The 27,736-nt window shown below is 36.4% G+C and overlaps 3 protein-coding genes across 4 annotated transcripts; 1 reads left to right on the top strand and 2 right to left on the bottom strand.

Annotated features, from left to right (window-relative positions):
- Positions 1-4,500: 4,500 nt before the first annotated feature.
- Positions 4,501-4,968, top strand: LOC120173717 (secreted RxLR effector protein 161-like). Its single transcript, XM_039180805.1, has 2 exons — positions 4,501-4,813; positions 4,868-4,968. Exons 1-2 carry the CDS (start codon positions 4,501-4,503, stop codon positions 4,966-4,968), a joined length of 414 nt encoding a protein of 137 aa, XP_039036736.1.
- Positions 4,969-6,585: 1,617 nt separating this feature from the next.
- LOC120170974 (GDSL esterase/lipase At5g14450-like) lies at positions 6,586-8,149 on the bottom strand. Its single transcript, XM_039178803.1, has 5 exons — positions 7,902-8,149; positions 7,606-7,818; positions 7,356-7,519; positions 6,990-7,260; positions 6,586-6,901 (listed from the first exon to the last, which is right to left on the bottom strand). The coding sequence occupies exons 1-5, from the start codon at positions 8,113-8,115 to the stop codon at positions 6,663-6,665; spliced, it is 1,101 nt and encodes a 366-aa protein (XP_039034734.1). The 5' UTR covers positions 8,116-8,149; the 3' UTR covers positions 6,586-6,662.
- A 13,298-nt stretch (positions 8,150-21,447) lies between these two features.
- LOC120170914 (eukaryotic translation initiation factor 4B2-like) lies at positions 21,448-25,396 on the bottom strand. 2 transcript variants are annotated; one of them, XM_039178757.1, is made up of 3 exons: positions 24,024-25,396; positions 22,193-22,615; positions 21,448-21,735 (listed from the first exon to the last, which is right to left on the bottom strand). In XM_039178757.1, exons 1-3 carry the CDS (start codon positions 25,166-25,168, stop codon positions 21,705-21,707), a joined length of 1,599 nt encoding a protein of 532 aa, XP_039034688.1. In that variant the 5' UTR covers positions 25,169-25,396; the 3' UTR covers positions 21,448-21,704. The 2 variants fall into 2 exon arrangements, with proteins under 2 accessions (XP_039034688.1, XP_039034694.1); XM_039178763.1 differs by having other exon boundaries at positions 21,655-21,729; positions 24,024-25,395.
- Between the last annotated feature and the right edge of the window lie 2,340 nt (positions 25,397-27,736).

Below are 27,736 nucleotides of genomic sequence, written 5' to 3'. Positions count from 1 at the left end.
AGACTCTCCAAAGACCAATCACCAAAGACGGAGGAAGAACGTGCACACATGGTGAAGGTGTCGTATGCCTCAGCAATTGGAAGTCTGATGTATGCCATGGTTTGTACCAGACCAGATATTACTCATGCAGTGGGAGCTGTTAGCAGGTACATGAATAATCCGGGCAAGGTACACTGGGAAGCAGTCAAATGGATCCTCAGATATCTTCGGGTACCACAAACAAAGCACTTTGTTTCAAAGGTGGAGATATGATACTGACAGGCTATGTAGATGCTGACTTAGCCGGAAATGTCGACATCAGAAGGAGCACTACAAGGTATGTCTATACTCTAGGAGGAACTGCAGTGAGTTGGGTTTCTCAACTACAGATAGTTGCTCTCTCCACAACTGAAGCAGAATATGTCGCTGTTACGGAAGCCAGCAAGGAGATGGTTTGGCTCCAAAGTTTCTTGGAAGAGTTAGGCAAGAAACAAGAAAACAATATCTTGTATTTTGGCTCCAAAGTTTCTTGGAAGATTTAGGCAAGAAACAAGAAAACAATATCTTGTATTGCGACAGTCAAGTGCTATCCATCTAGCAAAGAATCCGTCTTTTCATTCCAGGACAAAGCACATACAATTGAGATATCATTTATCCGTCTCTTCTGGAAGATGGATTTTGAAACTTGAAAAGATTAGTGACATGTTGACAAAGACGGTGAACGGACAACTGAAGTTGTGTTCGCTTCAGTTGGCATGCTAGAATAACAGACCAGACATGCTGCTGCATTGATCGAGGTGTGAAGACATATTAAAATCAGTCTTCAGTGAGAGATTGTTAAAAGTTTCAAAGTTTGGCAACCAACTTTGGAAAATGTTTTTTCAAAGTTTGGTAAATGTTTCTTTGAAAAATGTTTTTCAAAGTTTGGTAAAATTTTGGTAGATGTTTGTTGAAAATAGGAATGGGTAAATTCACTTTAGTCATTGCACTTTAGGGTATTTTCAAAGATTAGTCCCTAAGTTTCTACTATAAATACCCTTACCCATTTAGCTTCAAAATCATCCCAAAACATTTCTTTCTTCCTATACTAGAGAGCTTTCTTGTGAGTAGTGAGTGTTTTGTAAACACCTGTAAATTTTCTCTCTTAGTAAAAGATCTGCAGCAGCCCGGAGACGTAAGCACAATTGGCTGAACTCCGTTATCAATTTTCGGGTATTATTTTTCCGCTTTTATTTTGCATTCTCACTAATCTGGTTATAGGGAAATTACTTGTACTGGGTTTATTTTCCTAACACTTCACAATCATTTGTTATGTCTTTCAGTAGCTTTGGAGTTGGTGCTCCTCCTTTGTTTGATGGCCAAAATTATCAGTTGTAGGCTGTCAAAATGAAGGCATATTTAATAGGTTCAGATCTCTGGGATGTTGTTGAGACAGGAAATGATCCTCCACCATTAAGAAATAATCCTACATAGACACAGATGAAGCATCATGTAGAAGAGTGTGCCAAGAAATTTAAAGCTTTATCTATTATACATGCTGCTGTCACAGAAACAATATTCACCCGTATAATGGCGTGTGAAACTGGAAAAGAAGCATGGGATAGATTAAAAGATGAATTTCAAGGGAGTGAGAAGACATAGAAGATGCAAGTTCTCAATCTAAGGAGAGAATATGAGATGCTTAGAATGAAAGAGTCAGAATCTGTTAAAGAAAATGCAGACCGACTTATGAAGATAGTGAACCAAATTAGATTGTTTGGTGATGATCTCCCAGAGAAAAGAGTTGTTGAGAAGGTGCTGGTTAGTTTGCCAGAAAAGTTCGAATCTAAAATTTTCTCCTTGGAATATTCAAAAGATATATCTCAGTTGTCCCTAGCTGAATTAGTTAGCTATCTACAAGTTGTGGAGCAAAGAAAAGCTTATAGACTTGAAGAACCAAATGAGGTTGTTTTTTGGCAAAACAAAGAGGGTAGACTCAAGTAATTTCTGGAGGAAAGAAGCCATCAGGAGAAAGGAAAGACAAAGAGAAGGGTGACCATGCGAATAAGAACAAGGACAAAAAAAAAACAAGTTTCATACTTGTTCACATTGTAACAAGAAAGGCCATTCAGAGAACTATTGTTGGTTCAGACCTACTGTTCAATGTAGATCATGTAAACAATTTGGCCATTTTGAAAAAGTATGCAAGGTCAAAACTGAGCAACAACCTCAACCAGTTCAAGTTGCTGAAAACCTCAAATTGGAGGAGGAAATTGCATTCATGGCACTTCAACATGAAGAGTATTGTGTTGCAGTAAACAAACTTGAGGCTTGGCTGCTTGATAGTGGATGCACTCATCACATGACTCCTCATGTAGACTTGTTAAAAGTGTTGGAAAAAAGTTACAAATGAAGGGTGAAAATAGGCGATGATAGCTTTTTCGAGGTAAAAGGTAAAAGAGATGCAGTTGTTCAGACTTCTTTAGGTACAAATATTATTTTAGATGTTTTATTTGTGCCTGAAATTAGTCAAAATCTTCTTAGTGTTGGTTAGTTACTTGAAAAAAAATTACAACTTGCATTTCCATGATAGAGTTTATGATGTGTATGATAAAAAGTGATATGAAGATGTTAACTATTAAGATGATTGAGAGAAATTTCCCAATCAAATGTGAGCAAACTGAAGTGCAGTCTTTCACTTCTATTATTTACCAATCAAGTTTATGACATACGAGGTTGGGTCACTTCAATTATTCATCTTTAAAATATATGTCCAGCAAGGGTTTAGTAAAAGATATGCCTCATGTGTGTCGAAATACTATTGTGTGTGAAGTGTGTCAAAAGGGGAAGCAAGCTGAGCTTCCATTTCCTGTAAATCAAGCTTGGAGAGCTTCAGAAAAGCTTCAACTTGTACACACTGATTTATGTGGTCCAATGCGCATATCTTCACTAAATGGGAGCAAATATTATTTTAATATTCATTGATGATTACAACAAATGGTGCTGGATTTTTTTCTTAAAACAAAAAAGTGAAGTGTTTGATGCTTTTCAAAGGTTCAAAACAAATTCTGAAAATCAATGTGAAAAGAAAATCAAAACTCTAAGGTCTGATAATAGCAGTGAATACACATCGCATCAATTTACAATCTATCTTCAACAAGCTGGCATTCACCACCAATTGACTGTTGTCTACATGCCATAACAGAATAGTGTTAGCGAGAGGAAAAATAGATATGTCTTGAACATGGCCAGATGTTTGATGTTTGAGAAAATGATGCCAAATGTTTTCTGGACAGAGGCTGTCAACACCGCTGTATATTTATTAAATAGGCTCCCCACTAAAGCCTTAGAAGGAAAGACGCCATTTGAAGTTTGGTTTGATGCTAAACCTTCAATTGGTCATCTTAAAGTCTTCGGTTGTGTATGTTATGTACATGTTTCAAAAGTGAAAGCGACAACTTGGATGAAAGTGCAACCATTGGTGTTTTTGTGGGATATAGTTCCAACTCAAAAGGATATAGAGTATTTGATGTGAAGACACAAAAAATCGTTGTTAGCAGAAATTTGAAGTTTGATGAGGATTCCATTTGGAATTGGAACAAGTCCTTGGTTGAACATTCTAAGTAGATCATAAATGTTAGTTTTTCACAAAATCAAGATGCAACTACCTTAGAAGTTGACATTGATTCAGATAAAGAGATTGGAGTTAAAGGCACAAGGATGTTGAATGATATTCTCAACAGATGTAATGTTGCCATTTTGAAACCTACTAGTTTTTCAAGAGGCAGCAAAATTTATTGAATGTCAAGAAGCTATGAAGGAAGAAATGAGGATGATATCCAATAATATATAACACTTGGGAATTGGTGGACAGACCAAAGAACAAGAAGGTGATTGGAGTAAATGGGTGTATAAAGTTAAGTTGAATTTAGATGTCTCTGTCAATAAGCATAAGACAAAACTTGTAGTGAAAGGGTATTCCCAAGAGTTTGGTGTTAATTTTACGGAGACATTTGCACCTGTGACCAAATTTGATACCATCAGATTATTGATTGCTTTGGTTGCTCATAAATCTTGGGAAATATACTAACTAGATGTAAAATCAGCCTTCTTGAATGGATATATCTATAAGAGGAGATTTTTATTGAACAACCTGAGGGATTTGTGGAGGAAGGTTGTGATGATAAGTTGTATCTTCTCAAAAAGGCATTGTATGGTTTAAAACAGGCTCCTGAAGCCTGGTACAGTAGAATTGACGAGTTTTTGACAAGGCTGAGATTTGTCAAAAGCTGTATGGAAGAAACTCTTTATGTGAAAGAAGCAAAAGGTGAGATAATTGTTGCTACTTTGTATGTTGATGATTTGTTGGTTACTGGTAGCAATCAATTGTTGATTCGTCAATTTAAGGAAGAGATGAAAAAAGTTTTGAAATGAATGATTTGGGAAAAATGTCATTTTTTTTGTATGGAAATTCTTCAGCTTCAATAAGGAATTTTCATATGCCAAAGGAAATATGCAATTGAAGTTCTAAAGAAATTTAGAATGGAGAATTGCAAGATAGTGAATACTCCAGCTGTGCAAGGTGAAAAGCTCAGCAAAAATGATCAAGCAAGAAAGACTGATGCAGGTCAATACAGGAGTCTTATTGGGTGCTTGTTATATTTGTCTGTTACCATACCTGATATTATGTATGTGACAAGTTTACTCTCCAGGTTCATGCACAGTCCAAGTGAAGTGCATTATAGAGCTACAAAAAGGGTATTGAGATTTGTAAAGGGAACAACAGATTTTGGTGTTTTATATGCAAGAAATGCAGATATAAAGCTGGTGGGATTTACTGATAGTGATTGGGCAGGTTCATCTGATGACATGTGAAGCACTTCTGGTTATTGTTTCTCTATTGGTTCAGGCATGATATGTTGGAGTTCCAAGAAGCAGGTGATTGTGGCACAATCCACAGCAGAACCAAAATATGTAGCTACTGCGCATGCTGTTGACCAATGCATTTAGTTGAGGAAGTTGCTGCTTGATTTAAAGCATGAACAGGTGAATGCTACTGAAGTGTTATGTGATAATAAATTTGCCGTTGCCATTGCAAAAAATCTAATCTTTCATGAAAAGACTAAACTTATTAACATTAAATATCACTTCCTTAGAGAAGTTGAGAAGAAAGGTCAAGTTCAAATGAAGCATTGCAGATAAGTAGCTGATATATTTACTAAAGGGCTGTCAAGAATAAAATTTGAGAAGTTAAGAGAAAGCCTGGGAGTATGTAGCAGCAACAATGTCAAGGAGGAGTGATGGCACTTTTGTTGTGACACTTGTTGCATATTTTGTGTGATTTTATTCAAATAGTTTTTTGTAATGAATGTTGTTGACAGAAATGATTACAGTCACTGGATTTGCGATAAAGCTTATTTCAAGCTAAAAAATCAAGAAATATGTTGCAGAATTTAAGAGAGTAGTTGTTGACTATTTTTTGTATTACTGTATAAATATTGAAGAATGCCAGTTGGGATTAAAGCAAAGAGGAAATTTAGTAGAGCTCGTAGATTGCTCCAGCAAGTAAGGAAATTAAAATAAAATTTGACCATTATCCCCCTTGAGCTCTTATGAACATGCTCCACCATCATCGCTGAGGTTCAGCTTTTCATGCACAACCTTAAAATTTTAATCCCATTTGAAATCGTCTCTTTCGCTTAAAGATACATATTGCATGATCATATTGCAAAGAGGAAATTTAGTAGAGCTCGTAGATTGCTCCAGCAAGTAAGGAAATAAATAAAATTTGACCATTATCCCCCTTGAGCTCTTATGAACATGCTCCACCATCATCGCTGAGGTTCAGCTTTTCATGCACAACCTTAAAATTTTAATCCCATTTGAAATCGTCTCTTTCGCTTAAAGATACATATTGCATGATCATATTGTTCCTTCAAACATTAAAAAGAAAATTCAAAGAATGGATAGTTTTAATGTGAAGCTGAAATAATTATTTCATTATCTATCAGTTGACTTTTCTTTAAAAAGGGGGGGGGGGAACACAGCTTTGCATGTGAATTCTGAAATAATCAGCATGGTTGGCGGAGGTAAAATATATCCTTAATCTATCTTTATTTTGAGGATATTTTTAAATGATAAATAATTATAGTCATAAACTCATGTTTTGTTGAATCCATTAAGTGATTTCAATAATAGAAGGGGGTGCTCTTCCTAAAAATTTCGAGTCCGAACAACCGTGTCTGCAATATATGTGTATATTTATTATTAATTGACTAATAAAATTTCTGAATAAATAATATCTTATAATTACCTCAAACTTAAAAAAACTAACATGTGAGATGACTAACATCAATTTTTTTTTACATAATTTTGATTTATCTTTATGTCAACTTAAGTAAAATATATAAAATTTATATTTTGAGGGTATCAACTTAATGTAATATAAACACATTTGGGTAATAACTTTCTTTAAAAAATTAATTAAGAAAAAAAAACTTGACATTTTGACTTAAAAATTTTAATCATATTCGTACGCATTTTTTGCCTGTAGATGTATATGATTGAATCATCGTATTATGGCTTAAAAACATGGGGAGAAAATGGCCAGCTTTGTTTATAAACATGAGGATCGGACTCATTCTTTATTGAGTGTAGGAGCTTAATTGAGCTCAATTTATTAACACATGACATAATATGCGAGTTTATACACAAGCATCGGTAATAGGAACCGGGGGATCTGAGAAAGAGCCATCCATGATCCTCTTGGCTACCCACTGGTTTGCAGCATCGGTATAATGAATGCCATCCCAACTAATACGTTTTGAAGGATCACTGCAAGCTGCCCCGAAAGTTTCGGTACCATTCACCATTGCTGTCTTCCCGCATTGGACAGTATAATCGCCGAAGTGCCCGCAACAGTTTTTTAAAGGATCAATAAAGCCTGCAACCCCGAGTTGAATATGGTCATCATCAATGGAGATTCGAATCAGTGAAGCTTGAAAACTGTGGGAAAATATTTTTAAACATACCGTATTTATGTGCTTCACAGATTAGAGTATATTTAGCGGAGTACATATCCACGTATATCAGCCTTGCACCATGGAGCTTGGCCCTAAGTTGAGACACCCTGTCTTTAAGCTGCTTGTTGAATTCTTGAGACAACTCATTATAAGACTTAACGCAGCCGGCTTGATCAGTATTCCCGGGTTTTGGAGGGACAAGTAGAACGGAAACCGGCAAGCAGCCGAGGGGACCGGTATTATGTATCCAAAAGAATCTTGCTCCTTGTTGAAATAGCTTCTGAAAATACAGAAGAAAAACAGCAAAATGTATGCCACTAAATCTTGTCTTTTCAACTCAGGTTCATCTAAATCGTAGCAGATATAAAAAAATACCTCTATCGCAGCTGAAAACTGGTTGATCAGATTGGGAATGGATGCCTTCACCTGCTCGACCGAAGTCGTTAAAACGGCATAAGTGAGATCATTCTGCCCAATATCTAACATGTAAAGGGCCTTTGAAAACTCCTCCGGTTTGGGAAGCCTGTATGTATTCCTTCCTGAAATACAGGGAAGCACAATAGTAGCCTTTGCCATAAATCAATGAAATAATAATAAACCTTCACACCAGAAATTGGTATCTAACCTTGATTATAAAGCTCATTGGCGCGTTCTTTAAATTGTTGAAACTGAAGCAGCTGCACATCGAGAGATACGGGGCTAAAACCTGCATCAATTAGTTTACCAACGGCTGGTTGAATCGTTGATCCATATACAGCAAAACTCACTCCGTGTCTGAAGTTCGAATCGATTGCATCAAGGTATGCACTCAAGAATGATGGCAATTTCAACTTATTAGCTGCACAAATTTGCATGTATCAGCTCATGTATGTCTGCATGTAAAAATGAACCAGATGTGTGACGTAACAGAAAGACCCTTACCTATAAAATCAATGATCAGACGCCCATCGGAATATCGACCAGCCGGTTTACGGAAAAAGGTTTCACCGTAAGGGGGTGGAACCCGACCAAATGTGGCGGAGTCACTTCCTGTGTCTGAGTTCGAATCCCCCAAGTTGTAAACTGCTGGAAAACGACAAGCACAGGATGAACCAAGCAAGGAAGCCATAAGTAGCACACTGATTGCCGTTGTCATTACACTCTTCTTGTAGATTGAGGCGTGAAGCTCAAATTGAAGAAACTTGATACGTAACTATCCAATCCTAGTCTCTCAATTATATTGTAATTTAAATTTAAATTTAAATTTATGAATATAATTTCATAATATATATTACTTGAGTTTGCTGAAGAGATTTCATTGTTTTGCTTTACTTTCTTTTTAAGTTTACATTTGACTTTGTTAAATTTACATAACGTGCGAACGTGCGACCAACCACCTTAAAAATGTAAATGATTCTTTTTTCAAAATATTTTGTTTGAATTTTTTGAAAAATGTTTAAATCTTTTTTGTTTTAAATATAATTTTTATGATTTTCAAATAAATTTTATAATTTTTAAATAACAATATAATATTAATAAAATTTATGTCAACGATATTTCGTGAAATGAGTTGTTATGTTACATCATTATCATCAATTGACCATTTACCAAAAAAATGATTCAAGTTTCTTAAAACCTTAAAACTGACCTCGAAAGAAACTATAAACAAATTTAAAAATTAATAAAATATTAAATATTTATTTTATTATAGAAAAATAAATTTTTTGGCACAAATAGAAATCACTAGTTTTATTAAAAATGAGAAAAAAATTAAAATTACAAATAATATTTACAATTATAAGAGTAAATTAAATACATAATTAGGACATTTTTATAACCGTTGGCACAAGAAACTAGTAACTTAAAATCATATAAGAAAAATGTTAAAAATTCATTCAAAAAAACTCAAACAAAATATAGATGTAAATAGATCTGATTATATTGATAAACGAACTATAACAAAAGATCAAATTACTAAAAATTTATCGAGAATCATAAATCAGAATCGAACATAAGATAATAATAAAATTTAAATCAATAATGAGGTGGTTCAGCAATGTAAAGATATTCTGTTTCTGCATCAAGTGTAAGGTAAGATGAGATTATGGATGAATAATGTAATAGTAAAGGAGTCTGACAAACGTGCATTACCTAACTCATAATAGGCCAAAGTGTTTAAATAATGCAATGAAAAAAAATTCTTCATATAGTGCAGTCAAACAATTATTTGCTTAAATAAGGTGATTACTACAGTGATCACCATATGTCTCCAGGAGCACATGGCGACCTCCATAGGTCTCTAGGAGCACATGACGATTTATAGAGCACTTGACGACCTATGGAACTACAACAGCGAGGGAATAGAGAAGAAATATTGCAACAGAGGAGACTTTATCGCAAGGAGCACTTGGTGACCTATGGAGCACTTAACGACCAATGAGGTCATTGTAACAAACACCCAATTTCAAGAAATAATTTAAGTAGAACCCTATATGAGGAAAAAAATTCCAACGCCCTATATGGGCGAGGAAGCCCTCATAATAGGTGTGATGTCGTGCTCTTCTATAATGGGAATGAAGTAGGTGATGACTCATTTATGTTAAAAAGAAAATGGAATATAATTTAAACAAATATATATATAAATTATTTTAAAAGTTATATCTATTTAGTTGATATTTTTTTAAATTCAGATTATATATATATTTAAATTAAACATAAATATATATTATTAGATAATTTTTTATTATATTTAAATTGGTTCAATAGGTAATTTTATTTAAATTCACCCTTGGTTATATCTTGTACATAGTACTAACCTAAATGAAAATCATAATTATTACTTGAATTATTATATAAATTTTAAAACCATAACCATAAATCTCGGTGAGAAATGAATTGTTATTATTTCTTGAGATCATGTGTTCAAGCACCATAAATTCTAGAAGTGTAAGCGTTCAATTTCAAATAGTTAAAAGATATATTTGAACATATACTACTTGTACTAACTTCAAATTAATAAAAAAAATTAATACAAGGTGGGCACGACAAGAAAAAAAATTAAATTTCAAAATAAGCAATTATCTATCTTGAATATAACTTACATACGTTATTATTGATTCTCATCGTTCATATTAAATGTCCGTTACCAGAACTCCAAAAACCCGAATGTATATTCCATTTTCTCTTTGTTTCTTTTTCTAATTTACATTTCACTTATTTTTAAAAAAAATTATGATGAGTTAGGACTTCGATTCAAAGAGATGAGTGTGTACGGATTTCGCGTGATGCATAATTGGTAGCTCGAGTAGGCTGTAGACAGTAGTAGTCGAGTTTAGGGGTTGATGGCTCGAGGGGTGTGTCAACACTGAATGGTTTCTGGTAGAACTTTGGGTACTGTCGGAACCGTCTTTCGGTTGGGTCCCGGAATTGGGCTTCGACGTGGATTGATTGGGTTAGAATCGCCACCGACCATTTTAAAATGAATTTAGGTGGGTCGGACACCATCTTACCTGATCCGCGTTATACCAGAAACGTGTCGGGTTCGGGAGTCGATTACGGTCAAGGAAGGGTTAGCACCCTTGAACCGCCCTTTCGGTACCAATTAATTTGTCGATTGTCTTAGTTGCGAAAATTTTAAAATTTAAATTTAAATTTAAAAACTCGATGCAAATCACTTACCTTTGATCAATTGGAATTTCTGAAAACAACGAGTCGAAGATGTTAGGGAAAAAAAATAACAAATAAGTAATGAATTAGGGAAAATAAATAAATAAATGAATATAAATCAAATGGCAAGAATTTTTTTTTAAAAATACTAAAGTCAAAATAAATAAAAGAATAAAAAGATAAAAGGTGAAGAAAACGAGATAGGGAAAATAAAAATAATATTAAAATAATAATTAGAACGAATATTAAAAACGTTAACGTTTAAAAGTAACAAAATAAGAGGAAAAAGTGAAAAGTGTAATATGGGAAAGAAATAACAATAAAAATAAAATAATAAAAATAGATAAAAAAGGTTAAAGTTTGGAATTAGAAAATGTTAGAAAAACAAAATAAGGTAAAAATAAAAGGATCAGAATGAATTAAATTGGACCTTGCGCACTGAAAGTGATACTAAAACCAAACTGTAAAAAACAAAATTAGAGGGTTAATTCACAAAATATATAAAAATGTAAAAGGTGACCAATTTGAATGAATTGAGAATCCAGAGACGAAAATTACAAGTGATGGCCAGATTGAAATGCGATTTAAACTACCAGGGACTGCGGAGAGAATTAAAGAATCTTCTATTTGCATAATGGTCCCTGCTATAATATAAACAACCTGAATTTCGTTTCATAATCTTCATTTACTCTCAAATTCTTTTCTCCCTCAGCTGAGAGAAAGCTCTCAACTCTCCCAGAACTCTCCCTAGGCGATTTCCGGCCGCCGCCTTGTGTCTCCTCCGCCACTCAGGCCACCGCGCCGGCCGCCACTGCCGGCGGCCTATGAAACCCCCCCACCAAAATAAACCTCACGTCCCCGTGAACCCAAATCAACACTCAAATACCCAACAACCCCCCTTGTCGGAGTAGATCTAAAGAAAACCCTTTCGGGTTTTACCTTTCCGGTGACTTCTCGCTTTTCCGATGGCCTCTTTGATATGTGCTCCGATGTTTTTTTTCTTTGCTCTGCTTTTGGTTTTGGCTTGTTTGTGTTCAATGATTACTGTTTATTGATTTTCTTTGGTTCTCTGTTCGGTTGTTGGTGTGTTTGGCTATCTTGTTTGTGTGTTTGGCTTACTATTTGTTTTCTCTGTTGACGGCTTGTGATGGCTCGTTTGTTCGACCGTGGTGGTCTTATTTCACTGTGTTCTCAGTTTTGGTTGTGATGCCTCGTGGGTTCTCCCTCGGCTCTGGGTTCTCCGATGATCCCTCCTCTTCGTCGTGGGTACTGTTGTGTATTTATACAGTCCCGATGGGGGCTGTTTCCGCTATCTTGGGTCGATCCCGGATTTTCCGGGGTTCTTGTTACGGGCTGTTGTGATCCCTTGTTCCCCGCCGGCCGCCTCGGGATGGTTCAGTCCCGTTGGTGGCCGGGAAGTGCGCTGGGCACTGACTGTGTCGCTCCCTTCCTTGCGGCGCTGATGACAAACATTGGAAACCTAGCGTGGAATCCGGGCTGGGTCAGGCCCGTTCGGTGGACTAGACTTGGACTGTTATTGGACATGGACCCTGCACAAAAATAAATGAAAAATAAATAAATTAAAATAAAAAAATAATAATATAATATATATAAACGTTTTCAAAAACATATATATATAATTTTTAAAATGTTTTTTTTTTTAAAAACTATATATTATATATATTTTCAAAATGGTTTTTAAAAATTATATATTATATAAATGTTTTCATAACGTTTTCAAAAGTATATATTATATATAAAACGTTTTCAAAACTATATATTATATAATTTTCAAAAAATATATTTTCAACATGGTTTTTAAAAATTATATTATATAAATGTTTTCATAACGTTTTCAAAAGTATATATTATATATATTTTAAAAACGTTTTCAAAAACTATATATTATAATTTTCAAAAATATTTTAAAAAACTATATATATACATATTTTCAAAAATGTTTTAAACTATATATTATTATGTATTTTCAAAAACAATTTGCAAACTGTATAATATATATGTGTATATATGTATAAAAAAAAATATGGACGGAAATTAGTGTCTACAGCTGCCCCTCTTTGTCCTTTTTCGTGGAACGAAAATAGGACAAAGATAAAAAGACACAAATTTTCGTTCAGTGGGGTTGAAGAAAAACCCCTGTCGGATTGAGCTGCGGATGACCCCTCCGTTGTGAAGTCAAGTCAATCTTGACATGATATGGAATTGAATCGGAATGCGACTTCTTGTTGCCCAATTGTAGTCAACCTCGGTCTTTTCCTCAGTTTAAGGACCTTGGTTAAAAATTCGGCTGGAAAATATTTCTTTTGACTTCACCATCTGGTTTGACAAGCCCTCGAACTGAATAAAATCGAACTCGAAAAGTCTTTGTTGACAAATAGCTTTTCTCGACTTAAGCTATGTTGCTGGAAAACGATTTTTTATCACTGAGGCACAGTTAACCCAGGTCTTCTTCTGGACTTGAAAATCTCGATTACAGCCGGACAGGAGTGTGCTTCTGATTAGAATCGAACTCGACAGTTTTATTGACAGATAACCCTTCTTGCATTGAGCTATTATGTAAGCTTGATTTGCCTCTAAGTTGAATATAATCGAACTCGGAGGTCTTTAGCAGATAGCCCTTCTCGACTTAAGCTATGCTGCAAATGATGTGCCTTGGAGCTGAGCGGAGTCGAACTCGAAGGTCTTTTGGTCACAGATAACCCTTCTAGCCTTGATTATGCTGTAAATGATGTGCCCTCGAAGCTGAGTGTAATCGAACTCGGGGGTCTTTGGCAGATAGCCCTTCTCGACTTAAGCTATGCTGCAAATGATGTGCCTTGGAGCTGAGCGAAATCGAACTCGGGGGTCTTTGGCAGATAGCCCTTCTCGACTTAAGCTATTCTGCAAATGATGTGCCTAGGAGCTGAGCGTAGTCAAACTCAAAGGTCTTTGCTAACAGATAACCCTTCTAGCCTTGAGTTATACTGTAAATGTTATGCCCTTGAAGCTGAGTGTAATCGAACTTAAGGGTCTTTGGCAGATAGCCCTTCTAGCCTTGAGCTATGCTGCAAATGATGTGCCTTGGAGCTGAGCGTAGTCGAACTCGAAGGTCTTTTGGTCACAGATAACCCTTCTAGCCTTGAGTTATGCTGTAAATGATGTGCCCTCGAAGCTGAGTGTAATCGAACTCGGGGGTCTTTGGCAGATAGCCCTTCTCGACTTAAGCTATTCTGCAAATGATGTGCCTAGGAGCTGAGCGTAGTCGAACTCAAAGGTCTTTGCTAACAGATAACCCTTCTAGCCTTGAGTTATGCTGTAAATGTTATGCCCTTGAAGCTGAGTGTAATCGAACTTAAGGGTCTTTGGCAGATAGCCCTTCTCGACTTAAGCTATTCTGCAAATGATGTGCCTTGGAGCTGAGCGTAGTCGAACTCGAAGGTCTTGGTGGCAGGTAGCCCTTCTGGCCTTGAGCTAAGCTGCAAATAGTTTGTTTAAAAAATGGCTTCCCTTTACGGGTCGAAAACGGTCATGATTCTTCCGGTGGTTCCCCTAAGCTGGTCTGGGAAAACCTACTGATAAATTCTGACAGCCGGATATCTTCCGTTGTGGAATTGAAATCTGGCTTGAAAGTGTTAACTGAAAACATGTTGCTCCTGGTTGGTTTGAACCGAACTAGATTTGATCTGAAGTGGTTCTCAAACCCATCTGAAGTTGGTTCTGAGATCTGTAGTTATGTAAAGTCGGTTGAGGTGTAGCTTCTTGCTGCTGAGTTACACCATCATTCTTTAAAGGTGCTTGCAAGTCGAGTAATCTTCATCCTGAAGTCGAAGCTTGCCTCTGAAAGCTGCAAAATTATGTACGCTAATATGATGAATGTGATGCACCTAAGTATGTCTAAGATGCATGCAATATGAATAAATTATGTGTTATTTCTTGGACGGAGTCTCGTGCTTTGCCTGCCAATCTGGTTCATGGAATCGATCGTGCCCCATTTGCTTCTCGAGCTTGGGCTTTACAAACATTTCATATCTGAGATTGTTCTGTTTGAAAACGTTTTTTTCCTTTTTCCTGATTCAGGAGAGAGAAATGATAAAAATGTTGTAACGTATTGTTCGCAATTGAATCAAATTGTAAATGTGATTTCAAAAAATATCAAAGGAATCAAGAGCTCTTTTAATGCTTGCAGAGTTACAAATCTTTGACAAACGTTCAAAGGGACGAGTCGGCTTTAGGTTGGCCTCCTTTCTAAGGTTTTTTTGGTAAAAATGTCATTTTTTTTAAATATCGCAACATGCTTTGGCACTTTAATTGGGTGCGGACAAAATGACGCAACTAGCATGATCAATTACTAGACCTTTTATCTCAGTCCTCTGAAATCTTTCATTTGTTCAAGTTTTGTAGGCTCTTCCAACAAAGGCAGTGCAAAAAATATCGGTCTGAAAATGAAATTCTTGAGTGCTCGTGTGTAGTTGACTATAACAGGTGTTCCTTAACTCCCTTAGTCCATTTTACCGAAAATTTCTTAGAATGGTTTGAACGTAATCTACTCATAAGGCCAGGGCTTTCAAGTTTCCTCTATAACCAATTTGCCTTAGCGGAATAGCTCATTTTTATGGATTTAATTTCTTAAGATTGTTAAGAAGAACCTGTTATAGCCTAGGTATTTGTTGAAAGTCAACATTCATCTTTAGAGTTTAATTTTCAAGCAGCTGACCTAAACTAGATTCACATACTCGACTCTTTCATTTGTAAAGATCATTATCGTCATTGAACATCTTAAAAAAAACATAGTAATTGTCATATGCAAATGATGCCCCATGTTGTCCGTACCTTATGAAGGAAAATTGGTTAATTCTAAGAACGGGGTATGGTGTTGAGGGTATATTCTGGATAAGGTCAAAGTCCTTGTTTTAAATCATGTTACTTTCGTCAAATTCGTGACTTTGAACCGTTTACAGAGTTTCTTAATTCAGATGATATTCAAAGAATTGCGAGTTGCAAATGTGATTCATTGCTTACAACCTTTAAAGTAACATAAATTTGATTAAAATGTCTTTACAAAAACTTGAGAAAAAATGGAAGAAAAACAAAGTCAAACAGAATGCCTCAAATGATGAAATGATATTCCTCACTTGGATGCCCCCAAGTTGTTGAAGTCGATCCAGTTCTGGTTACGCATCTTTTGTACAACCCTCTTGAATGCGTAACAGTTCTCAATTGTGTGCCCTGGACTCCGCCGTGATATTCACAATACGCATTCTCATCATACCACTTGGGGTATGGGGGCTTCATGGGTTCTACTGGATATGGTGACACCACATGGGTGTCAAGAAGTTGCTGGTAAAGCTCTTTGTAGGTCATGGAATTGGGTCGAAATGTTCCTTTCCCTCCTGGAATCTTGTTTAGAAGTACCTAACGGTACAGCTGCAGTTGATTTTGGGCTGGAGATTGTAACACCTTTGCTGGAGTGTTTGATGTTATTAACCTCTCCATCCCTCTCCCTCATAGGAGGCTTCTTACTGGCTTCCCCATCCTTAATCTTGCCTTGCTTTATGGCCGACTCAATCATTTCTCCGGCCATAACCAAGTCTGAAAAGCTTCCTGATGTGATCGCCACCAGATGCCCGAAGTATGGAGCCTTCAGAGTCTGTACGAAAAGTTTCCGAGTTTCCTTTTCATCTAACGGTGGATGAACTTGCACAGCCAAGTCCCTCCATTTTTGTGCGTACTGCCTGAAACTCTCGTTATGCTTCTTTTCCATGTTTTGTAGCATAACTCGATCTGGCCTTATATCATTGTTATGCTTGTATTGTTCCAGAAATGACTTGGCCAGGTCCTTCCAGGTCTTGATGTTTGATCGGCTGAGCTGGTTGTACCACCGAATGGCTGAGCCCGACAGACTATCCTGAAAACAGTGGATCAGGAGTTGGTCATTTCCTCCATATCCTGTCATCTTTCGGCAGAACATGGTGATGTGAGCGGATGGGCAACTATTCCCGTCAAACTTCTCGAACTCTGGGGACTTAAATTTCGGGGGAAGAACCAAGTCCGGGACTAGACTAAGTTCCGTTGCATCGATTTCATGGTAGTCACGGTCTCCTTTGACTATATTCATTTGGTCTTCCAATTGTTTGATTTTTTCCTCCATCTTCTTCGCTTTGTCCTCTTCATCCAAATCCGATACATGGTAATAACCCGGATTGTTCTTAAGGTTAAATACAGAGGACGAGGGCTTTGCTTTTGCCGCCGATGAGTCCCCCCGAAGTTCTGGTAAGATTTCAGGTGAGATGACCACTTATGGGGTAGGTTGTATAGTTACCCCTTCCGATGAACCTGCCCCAGGCACACTGGTCTGTTGTAGGCCAATTAACTTGGCAACGATCTGATCAACCAAGGACTCTTGGTTCTTTGTGATTGTTTCTAGAGTATTTCGACTGTTCTGGTTTATCTTGTCTTCTAGCTCTTTTTGTAGTTTTACCATATTCTCCTCGATTTGTGTAATTCTGGCTTCCATCCTCTTCTTTTTTAAACGAGTGTTATGTGGATGGGGTGTGTCCAATACTTGAGGCGGTGTATCCAGTATTTGCTCCCTTTGATGAGACATGTTTATGTTAGTTAATGTGAATGAAGAGAAAATAATAAAATGCAAAGAAAATAAAAAAAAATGTAAAATGTCTAAATATATGATGCATGAAATGTTCGAGGCATTGATCCAAAAAAATGTGCCTGTTATTCTGAATAACCCTTATTGGTGACAACAGTGTTACGTCTGAAGAGACAAAAAACTCTTTTTGATGGTACGAATCCTGTACAGCTTCTGACAAGTTGATTCGTCTTTTTCACTAGTTGAATATCCTGTCGAACCATTCCGGCTCCTTTGGCTAAAATGTGCAAATAATGAGATGCTTGCCCCAAAAAGATCTCGAAGGACTGCATCTTCGACTTTCACTTTCTACCGAGCTTGTTTCTAACGAAAGTGTCATTGGAGCCCTCCATCAAGAGAAACTATCCAAAGCTTGCTTCTTGAATTCGTCAGTAATGGCATCTAGCTCAGCTAGTGTTTCACTATCTTGTTCTTGTATTTTCGAAAGGAGCGACCGAGTCAGTGACCTTTTCCTCGTATTGCCCCTGCAACTTTGCCTTTGAGTATCTTTGATCACGGTTGGACTTCTGAGCTTTTATCTCTTTGTATTATAACCCATTCGTCCATTAATGCAGATTATTCATGTTTAAAACACATTTTTAGTGGATCAACACATCGTTTTAAATGATGCAAACGATGAACAAAAAATAAAAGAGAACAAAAAGTAAAAGGGTTAGTGAGGTAAATCAAAACAATAATAAAAATGAAAAATGCTACCCCACATGATATCTACCCCACATGCTTATTATTCCTACCCGGACATGATCTCTATCCCGCATGCAAATTTCAAACAAAACCTAACCACATGTTTGTCTAGTTCGCATGCTTTGAACAGAAAATAAAGTAGGAAATAAAACAGCCTAGGGTTTGGAATGAGGTTTTGGGGTGGGCTCTACTTCCCTGTACTCTCCCGGTTTAGGTTCTAAAAACGGTACTCGAGTTCTCCTTGCCGGTGCCCCCTTGGGCTTACCAGACCCTTAGTCCTAAACCCATCACAGGCTTGTGTGGACTAAGTTAAACTCGAGAGGACACATTCCCTTATGCCCATACGGAGAATAAATTCACACGAAGGCATCGCTTTCACCCCCACTTAAATAGGATTCGGAGCTCGGGTTTAGAGCTAGAGATGGAAGCTTTTAAAAAATCTGAAATCATTGAAAAAATGTTAGTACAACTATTTATTTGAAAAATAATCAAAGGTAAATAATCTGAACCGAATAAATAAATTAAAATTTAAACTTACAATTTTCGCATAAAAAGACAACCAGAAATTAATTCTGGCCTGACTCACTTACCTGTCCCCAGCGGAGTCGCAAAGCTGTCGGAACCGTCTTTCGGTTGGGCCCCGGAATTGGGCTTCGACGTGGATTGATTGGGTTAGAGTCGCCACCGACCATTTTAAAATGAATTTAGGTGGGTCGGACACCATCTTACCTGATCTGCGTTATACCAGAAACGTGTCGGGTTCGGGAGTCGATTACGGTCAAGGAAGGGTTAGCACCCTTGAACCGCCCTTTCGGTACCAATTAATTTGTCGATTGTCTTAGTTGCGAAAATTTAAAATTTAAATTTAAATTTAAAAACTCGATGCAAATCACTTACCTTTGATCAATTGGAATTTCTGAAAACAACGAGTCGAAGATGTTAGGGAAAAAAATAACAAATAAGTAATGAATTAGGGAAAAAAATAAATAAATAAATGAATATAAATCAAATGGCAAGAATTTTTTTTAAAAAATACTAAAGTCAAAATAAATAAAAGAATAAAAAGATAAAAGGTGAAGAAAACGAGATAGGGAAAATAAAAATAATATTAAAATAATAATTAGAACGAATATTAAAAACGTTAACGTTTAAAAGTAAACAAAATAAGAGGAAAAAGTGAAAAGTGTAATATGGGAAAGAAATAACAATAATAAAATAAAATAATAAAAATAGATAAAAAAGGTTAAAGTTTGGAATTAGAAAATGTTAGAAAAACAAAATAAGGTAAATAAATAAAAGGATCAGAATGAATTAAATTGGACCTTGCGCACTGAAAGTGATACTAAAACCAAACTGTAAAAAACAAAATTAGAGGGTTAATTCACAAAATATATAAAAATGTAAAAGGTGACCAATTTGAATGAATTGAGAATCCAGAGACGAAATTACAAGTGATGGCCAGATTGAAATGCGATTTAAACTACCAGGGACTGCAGAGAGAATTAAAGAATCTTCTATTTGCATAATGGTCCCTGCTATATATATATACAAACCAGCTGAATTTCGTTTCATAATCTTCATTTACTCTCAAATTCTTTCTCCCTCAGCCGAGAGAAAGCTCTCAACTCTCCCAGAACTCTCCCTAGGCGATTTCCGGCCGCCGCCTTGTGTCTCCTCCGCCACTCAGGCCACCGCGCCGGCCGCCACTGCCGGCGGCCTATGAAAACCCGAACCCCACCAAAATAAACCTCACGTCCCCGTGAACCCAAAATCAACACTCAAATACCCAAACAACCCCCTTGTCGGAGTAGATCTAAAGAAAACCCTTTCGGGTTTTACCTTTCCGGTGACTTCTCGCTTTTCCGATGGCCTCTTTGATATGTGCTCCGATGTTTTTTTCTTTTGCTCTGCTTTTGGTTTTGGCTTGTTGTGTTCAATGATTTACTGTTTATTGATTTTCTTTGGGTTCTCTGTTCGGTTGTTGGTGTGTTTGGCTATCTTGTTTGTGGTGTTTGGCTTACTATTTGTTTTCTCTGTTGACGGCTTTGTGATGGCTCGGTTTGTTCGACCGTGGTGGTCTTATTTCACTGTGTTCTCAGTTTTTGGTTGTGATGCCTCGTGGGTTCTCCCTCGGCTCTGGGTTCTCCGATGATCCCTCCTCTTCGTCGTGGGTACTGTTGTGTATTTATACAGTCCCGATGGGGGCTGTTTCCGGCTATCTTGGGGTCGATCCCGGATTTTCCGGGGTTCTTGTTACGGGCTGTTGTGATCCCTTGTTCCCCGCCGGCCGCCTCGGGATGGTTCAGTCCCGTTGGTGGCCGGGAAGTGCGCTGGGCACTGACTGTGTCGCTCCCTTCCTTGCGGCGCTGATGACAAACATTGGAAACCTTAGCGTGGAATCCGGGCTGGGTCAGGCCCGTTCGGTGGACTAGACTTGGACTGTTATTGGACATGGACCCTGCACAAAAATAAATGAAAAATAAATAAATTAAAAATAAAAATAAATAATAATAATATATATATATAAACGTTTTCAAAAACATATAATATATAAATTTTTAAAATGTTTTTTTTTAAAAAAACTATATATTATATATATTTTCAAAATGGTTTTTAAAAATTATATATTATATAAATGTTTTCATAACGTTTTCAAAAGTATATATTATATATATTTTAAAACGTTTTCAAAAACTATATATTATATAATTTTCAAAAAATATATTTTCAACATGGTTTTTAAAAATTATATATTATATAATGTTTTCATAACGTTTTCAAAAGTATATTATATATATTTTAAAAACGTTTTCAAAAACTATATATATAATTTTCAAAAATATTTAAAAACTATATAATATACATATTTTCAAAAATGTTTTAAACTATATATTATATATGTATTTTCAAAAACAATTTGCAAACTGTATAATATATATGTGTATATATGTATAAAATAAAAAATATGGACGGAAATTAGTATCTACATGTACGATTCAGTAATTGTTGTATTTGGGGAAGGTGTGTTTGTTAACAATGATATGACCCTACCTTCTACATAACACATTCGCTGCTTCGACTGTGCTGGTGGGTAACCTTAGGTCACAGCATGAACCTTTTGTCGTGTCAATAGTTTCTTAAAATATTTTTTATATATTCTTTTGTTAAAACAAATCATAACCACTATGTTTTCACACTACCTTAGAATTCTCAACTTTTCTCTCTTCATTTTCCACCCAAATTGTCTTTAGATTTTCATCCAAACAATCTTATTTTTCATTCATCCTTCAATATGAAAGTAAGATTTCACTTATATAGTATCTTAAAGGTTGTTCATGCCTTTTAGATTAAGATTTTGTTTTAAAACTAATTGGTTTTTCCCTAAAAAAAAAGATAGTTCCATCTATCCTCAACAACAATATATCTGTAAAACATTTCAAAAGGAAACTTAACAATGAACTGCTGAATCCCACATTGCATGTTTAATAAAGTTGGAGTCAAAATAAGTGTACAAACAAAAAACAGAGTGGTGGTGAGGCCATTTTACAAAGTTTCAAAGATGTAACAATAGATTATCCCAGAGTTCAGTGTCCCGGTACTGAAGAATCTTACCAGAGCCAAAAAGCAGAGAACAATTAAAACAAGATGCGATTCAGCGCGACAAAATGTTATTGGTTCGGGTTGTCAAAAGTTGAGGACAGAATTTAAAAAAACAACGCCAATTCCAGGGCTCACCATCTCTCCCTTGACCTTGGCCTGCCATGTAGAAAACAGTATAATTTCCATTAGCCATATGACTCAGTCTGGCTTCTACCGGCACATTCGTACTATCTAGTATTACAATAGCAATCTTTAGCTAAAATTTTAGCTATGAAAGAGCAACATAAGCCAACATAAGATGATGTGCAGATAATTGAAAGCAACATTAGATATTTCAATTCATCGGGATGTATCAGTTTTATCTATAAAATGGAAAGAGGGGGTGAAGGATTACTCGGTATGGAGGCCAGGTTTTCCATGAAGATAGATGAAAAAAGACCTTAGATGCCAATCATTCTACTAAAACTTGTAAATTATTATATCATTTTATCAATAAAGTGGAAAGAGAGGGGGGTTGAGGTGAGGGATTACTCGGTATGGAGGCCAGTTTCCATAAAGATAGATGAAGAAAGAGCAGACAGGCAAGAGATAATTAACCGGTAACATTTTATATCCTTACCTCTCCAAATCTCTGTTTCCCAGAAATCCTCTATCCCTGCCACCTTTAAATCCTCCCTGAAATCCTCTTCGGTCATCAGCAGGTCTTGACCATGCATCAACAGAACCACGAGATCTGGGTCTATCCATGAACTCCATATTTCTAGAGCCATCACTAGACCCAGACTGAGAGGGTGGTCTATCAGAGAAGCTGCCACTCCTGCCAGATCCAGAAACAGGCGTTTCGCTAGCTTTCTGCCCAAATCTAGCTTTATTCTCCATATCTCGGATAAGTTTCTCTAATTCTCTTTCCTTATGATGTAGTGTTTCATGTAATGTGGGCTGGTCCCCAGCAGATTCTGAACCTGGAGTTGAATCTTTCTCGAGCTCCTTCTTTAGATTATCTATTTCTTGTTTCAATATCTTCTCCTCCTCTGTTTCTGGCCTGAAAAAGATTTTCATTAGAAATGAACATGATGGTATGTGCAATATATTCGAGAGTTGATTGCGAGCAAGAAAGGATCAAAATGGAATTGAGACACAATTAAGAGCAAGCGCAAAGAACAGTCTATTACCACGGAAAAATGAAAAATTAGAAAGGAAGTAGATAAAGAAGCAGTAACATACAACTATTTTACATTAATAATCTAGGCATAAAAAAAGGATCTTGGATCAGGTTAACCCGAAGAGAAGAAAGACAAAACAGAAGAACACAAATCCAAATATCACCCAAGGTTTAAGATGCACAAAAGGAACAAGGTTGAAGTTAGAGGAATGAGCTAAAAAAGACTAGAGCTAAAATAAATAAGAACTTCAAGAACCTTAAAGAAACATAGAAGCCTGGCAGATTGTTCGAATAAAATGCTGGGATGGGGGGAAAGTGTAGCAAGACAATAATGTAAGTTTTGACTGGAGAAAATTAGTTAGTTGGCAACTGTTTACTCTATGACTACTGGTGCATATGCTACCTACGCAAACTACTCTGAACAGTGTTAAGAATAGTGTATTTTTGCTAATCTCCTGCACCGGAAAGCAATCAAGTGACAGAGCTAACAAACTAAAAACTACATTAAATTATTACATTTTCTATTTGATAACTGTAAGCAAATTTTGGAACATAGATAGAGCTAACTAAGCTTTTTCTGTCAAGAAAAAGAAAATAGAAAGAGGTATCTCCAGCCCTGGCAAGAAAAGGACAGGATTTTTTTTAATTATTCTCCTCTAACTACCAAAAAATGAATTAACAGTAGTTTTGTATTCAGAAAGCCCTTAGACTTATGTTAGGAACTCGTACATAATCCAAAATTAGTTTCTGAAATGGAGCCCTATGTACCAATATCAAAGACTTTAGACACATAATCTGTTAGGGTGCAGGAGAAATTCAACCCTCTACAGAGAATAGACATAGAGGAATGTTAGGGTACCAGAGAAATTCACATGCCACATTAAATTCATGACAACAAGCTGATCATGAACTATGATTTTATGGGTCCAAAGAAATAATTGTGCAACATCATTCAATAAACCTAAGGTCATAATCAAACTTACCATATGAGATTTGAACTGTCCTACATCAATTCTAAAGTCTTTAGTAACAAATGTTTTTCTCATAGACAACATAGTATACCCACTAATTAGAGAGTAATAAACAATCAACAATGACAGCAAAGTGGTAACAGACAAGGCAATTTAACTAATAAAATATGCTAAGGGCTTAAGCAACTCCGGAACCATCATTACCAAGTACCAACAACATTGAAGGAAACTGATCAAAATCAATTCAACCAAAACCACATCAAGACTATTTCGAAATTAAATGATGAGAAAAATGATTAGAGAAACGACATGGAAACCTGTCCAGCCTACGACGCTCAAACTCGAGATCAATCTTCCGCCAATCCTTTCCACGCTCTTCCAGTAGAACTTCTCTAGGCTTAGCATCTCCAAACGGGTTGACCTTTGGCCTTGGCTTAATTACATTTTCAATCCCTTGCAGCTGGGGACCTTCAGACCTGCTGGACTGTACACTCGATGACCTGCTGGAGTGAGAGCTGCTAGGCCTGCTAGATACCTTCTTTGATTCAAACTCAGAATCTAGTTTCTTCCAATCCAATCCTTTCTCCGTTAACACCTCTTCCCTTGGCCTTGCTGCCCCAAAAGGATTAGGCTTATTCGTCTTAACCGCTGGCTCATTCACTTCCCCTCTCGGAGGATTCAAAACAAATCTAGGTATTTCCTCTCTGAATCCACCACCACCTCCACTTCGGGTCCATCTATCAGGCTCAGGTACCGTGTCACGAAAACCTGAGCCAAACGTTGAAGGTCGAGACGGAATTGGCCGTTTTCCAGCCGTCCAATTATCAACTTCATCAGCCTTAGAGTTTCCACCACCTCCTCCAGTTCCAAGTCCACCGTATCGGTTTTGCCGGCCCGAATCAAAGGAAGGAGTTGTTTTCTTTCCCATTGCCCAATTATTCACCTCATCAGCACGCGATGGCTGATCGTAATCAGAAACCCTAGAAGGCGGACCACGTCGTTCTTCATCAAAACCTCCGTACTGCCTTCTTCCGGAGCCCCATGACCCGTCGTTGCCGTCACGTTCACGAATACCCCGACCCGCAGATGGACCGGACCTACCATAAGACGAAAATCCTCCTCCCAGACGGCCATACTGCATTTCCTCATCGGTACGTTCTTTGGGTCGGGTCGGAAGGAGCATCATCTCGTCTGGTGTCAGCTTGTTGTAATCCGATACCCTAGCACCGACACCAACTCCTCCACCGCCGCCGGATGACGAATAAATCCCCATGTTGAACTCCGGGAGAGTCAATTTCTTCTTCTTGGGCTTCGTACTAACGGCTTCTTTTAGGCTAGGAAAACTCTGCGGTCCAGCCGTGGTACCAGCAGCGGCCGCAGCTTCCATAGCTTTACGCTCCTCCGCCTCTTCCCGCTCGGCCTCGGCGGCCCACGAGCCTCTGCCACCCCAGGGTTTCGACATTTTCGAAAAACTGTATATAATTTCCTAGTAATTTTCTTTGTTTTATTTATTTTGTTCGGTTGAGATCAGATTAGAAAAAGTAGGACAGAGATCTAAAAGGAAGTGAAATTTTGGATAATTGAGCAGGGCTCCGTTAAAGGAGCCGGAGCTCCGACTGCATGCGAAGAAGTTAAGAGCGGGTTACAGTTTTTTTTTTTTTTTGGTGCGAAGAAATTCTAGTGAGGAAGTTAAAGCATTCGAGCCCAATGTGTTCTATGGGAACGAAGGGAATGGACTGATAGTATGTTAAACGCGCGACAAGGAAAGTGATTTCACCGACCAATAAGAGAGAAGAATTCTTCTAATGTGTGATTATGATTGGTGGAACCATGTAGTGTTTGACTTCCACATTTTGGAGTGTAGGAATGGAGGTGGGTGTTGAGAATCTTGCCTTTTCGGTTTTCCAAAATTCACCACTTTTTATTATCGTTTTTTATTTATTATTTTAAATAAAAAAATTATAATTAAATAAATAACTTGGAAATATTGTTTCTATAGTTTAAAATGAGGGTTAGATACCCCTCAAATAATGATTTGAATTTTTTAAATACTCGAATAAGGATATTAAAAATTTTAAATTTATTTAAATGAGGATTTAATATTTAAAGAAAGCAAATAAAAATTTATTTATTTTAAATATGTTCAATAAGAATTTAATATTTTTAATATTCTCAATAACATTCTTCATTTGAAAACGTTTTTAAAATGTTAGATCTTTATTTTAACAGATTTAAAAATTTTAAGCTTGTATTTATTTCTTTTGGAATGTTAGAACCTTAGTTGAACATATATCCAAACATTAGGCCCTTATTCGCATCTTTTGAAATGTTAAATCATTATTGAGAAACCCTTAAAAAAATAGGCCATTTGTTAAGCATTTAGTACATTAGGTCATGCAAGAACCAAATGATTTCGACCTAAACACAATAGGTTCTGACTTGATCAGGTTATATTTTTTTAAAGAAAGTCAGGTTCGAGTCGGATTTTTTGAAGTTATGTTCGGATTGGGTCGGATTTAGGTTTAGGGTGAAAAATACCTGACCCGATCCGACCTAAAAAATATAAATTTACCTTATATATTTAAGGATAATTACAATAATAGCCCTATATATATTATTTTTTGAATGAAAATATTATTTTTAATAAATATACTATCTCAGATTGAGTCGGGTTCTGATTTTATCTCAAAAGGTCGGGTCAAGTGGAAGGTGTATATATTTCGGGTTGGGTCGAGTTGAGTGGAGGATGTATAATTTTTGGGTCGGGTCAAGTTAACCAAAAACCAAACTTAACTCGACTTATGCCCATCTGTATTATCCCTTGAGATCTCAAATTCGAGTACCTCGTGTATAGAGTTATGAGCGATCATTGTTAAATTTCAAGTGGTTGATAATATTTTGAACAGACACTATTTTATAATGACATGAGAATAATATATATATATAGAGAGAGAGAATTATTAATGGTAAATAATTAAACCATGAATGAAATGAAAACATCAAACCATAAAAAATAGGTTAAATATTTATCTTGATTAATATATTAGGTATGATTTAATCCTTTTACTTTAATTTAGTTAATTTTGGTCCTTCTTTATAATTTTACCATTTAGGTCATTACCTAAATGGTAGTTGCTAAGTCAAATTAATTTTATTAATTCAAATATCTGTTGGGATTTTCGGAAGCTCGAATCGACAACCGGAATGATTTGTAAAGAGGGTTCGAAACGGTTTTGTGTTTAGGGAGTAAGGAGATTGAAAGATAGAGAATTGCACAGCGATTTATAGTGGTTCAACTTTCTCAAACAAAGTCTAAATCCATTACCTTAGCTCCTCACCAAGGATTTTCCAACAAATTCACTAATTTGTTCTTTCTTTTGAGGATAAAGAGTAACCTTACAAACTCCCTAGTTTTTCCGGGCTAAACTAGAACATTTCCTTAGCTTTTATACGAGATTAGCTAGAATCTTTCCCCTTTACAAAAGGATAAGAAATGTAAACAATAAAACATCTCTAAAGTAGGTGTTTACAAGATTGAGCTCACAAGAACAAAATATATACAAGAGAAAGATGAAATAAGAATGAAAAACTCTTCTCTTGTGTTTGATTGCTTGGATAGTTGTTCTATTGCTTCTTCAAGTGTCCTTAGCTTGTATTTATAGCTTGGAATGTGTTTGAAGTCGTATATAGTCGTTGAGGATGTTTTGGAGCCGTTTGGGGATGAGAAACAATTAATAAAATAGCTTGGAGCGTGGGGGGAATCGGTACCCCCTCATGGGGAATCGGTTCCCTAAGTGTAATCTGTTTTTGACCGTTAGACATGGGGGAATCGGTACATTCCCCCTGGGGGGAATCTGTACCCCTGGGGGGGAATCTGTACCCCTGAACAATCTGATTTTTCTTGAAACCCTTTAAAAAGAAAATATTTTTTTGCTCGATTAAGGCTCGAAATACTTTGTAAAATTGTTTTAAAATAGTTTAAGTATAAAACACAATTTTACACTTTAGTAAGGATTAAAATGAACTTTGA

This window comes from Hibiscus syriacus, unplaced genomic scaffold (genome assembly GCF_006381635.1).
Source record: "Hibiscus syriacus cultivar Baekdansim isolate YM2019G1 unplaced genomic scaffold, ASM638163v2 tig00003041_pilon, whole genome shotgun sequence".
Classification (NCBI taxonomy): Eukaryota; Viridiplantae; Streptophyta; class Magnoliopsida; order Malvales; family Malvaceae; genus Hibiscus; species Hibiscus syriacus.
Note: the sequence above shows the minus strand (reverse complement) of the source record. Positions and strands in the feature narration are given on the sequence as shown.

What these genes read in the sequence shown, in the direction of transcription:
- LOC120170974 (XM_039178803.1), bottom strand. Translation starts at nt 8,115, where the DNA reads ATGACAACGGCAATCAGTGTGCTACTTATGGCTTCCTTGCTTGGTTCA. An exon ending in TCTGATCATTGATTTTATAG is followed by an intron (nt 7,819 to 7,901) that starts GTAAGGGTCTTT and finishes AAATTTGTGCAG; the next exon opens with CTAATAAGTTGAAATTGCCA. An exon ending in AGTTTTCAGCTGCGATAGAG is followed by an intron (nt 7,261 to 7,355) that starts GTATTTTTTTAT and finishes CTGTATTTTCAG; the next exon opens with AAGCTATTTCAACAAGGAGC.
- LOC120170914 (XM_039178757.1), bottom strand. Translation starts at nt 25,168, where the DNA reads ATGTCGAAACCCTGGGGTGGCAGAGGCTCGTGGGCCGCCGAGGCCGAG. An exon ending in GAGCGTCGTAGGCTGGACAG is followed by an intron (nt 22,616 to 24,023) that starts GTTTCCATGTCG and finishes AATCTTTTTCAG; the next exon opens with GCCAGAAACAGAGGAGGAGA. An exon ending in GGAAACAGAGATTTGGAGAG is followed by an intron (nt 21,736 to 22,192) that starts GTAAGGATATAA and finishes CTGTTTTCTACA; the next exon opens with TGGCAGGCCAAGGTCAAGGG.
- LOC120173717 (XM_039180805.1), top strand. Translation starts at nt 4,501, where the DNA reads ATGGAGAATTGCAAGATAGTGAATACTCCAGCTGTGCAAGGTGAAAAG. An exon ending in TACTGATAGTGATTGGGCAG is followed by an intron (nt 4,814 to 4,867) that starts GTTCATCTGATG and finishes CTATTGGTTCAG; the next exon opens with GCATGATATGTTGGAGTTCC.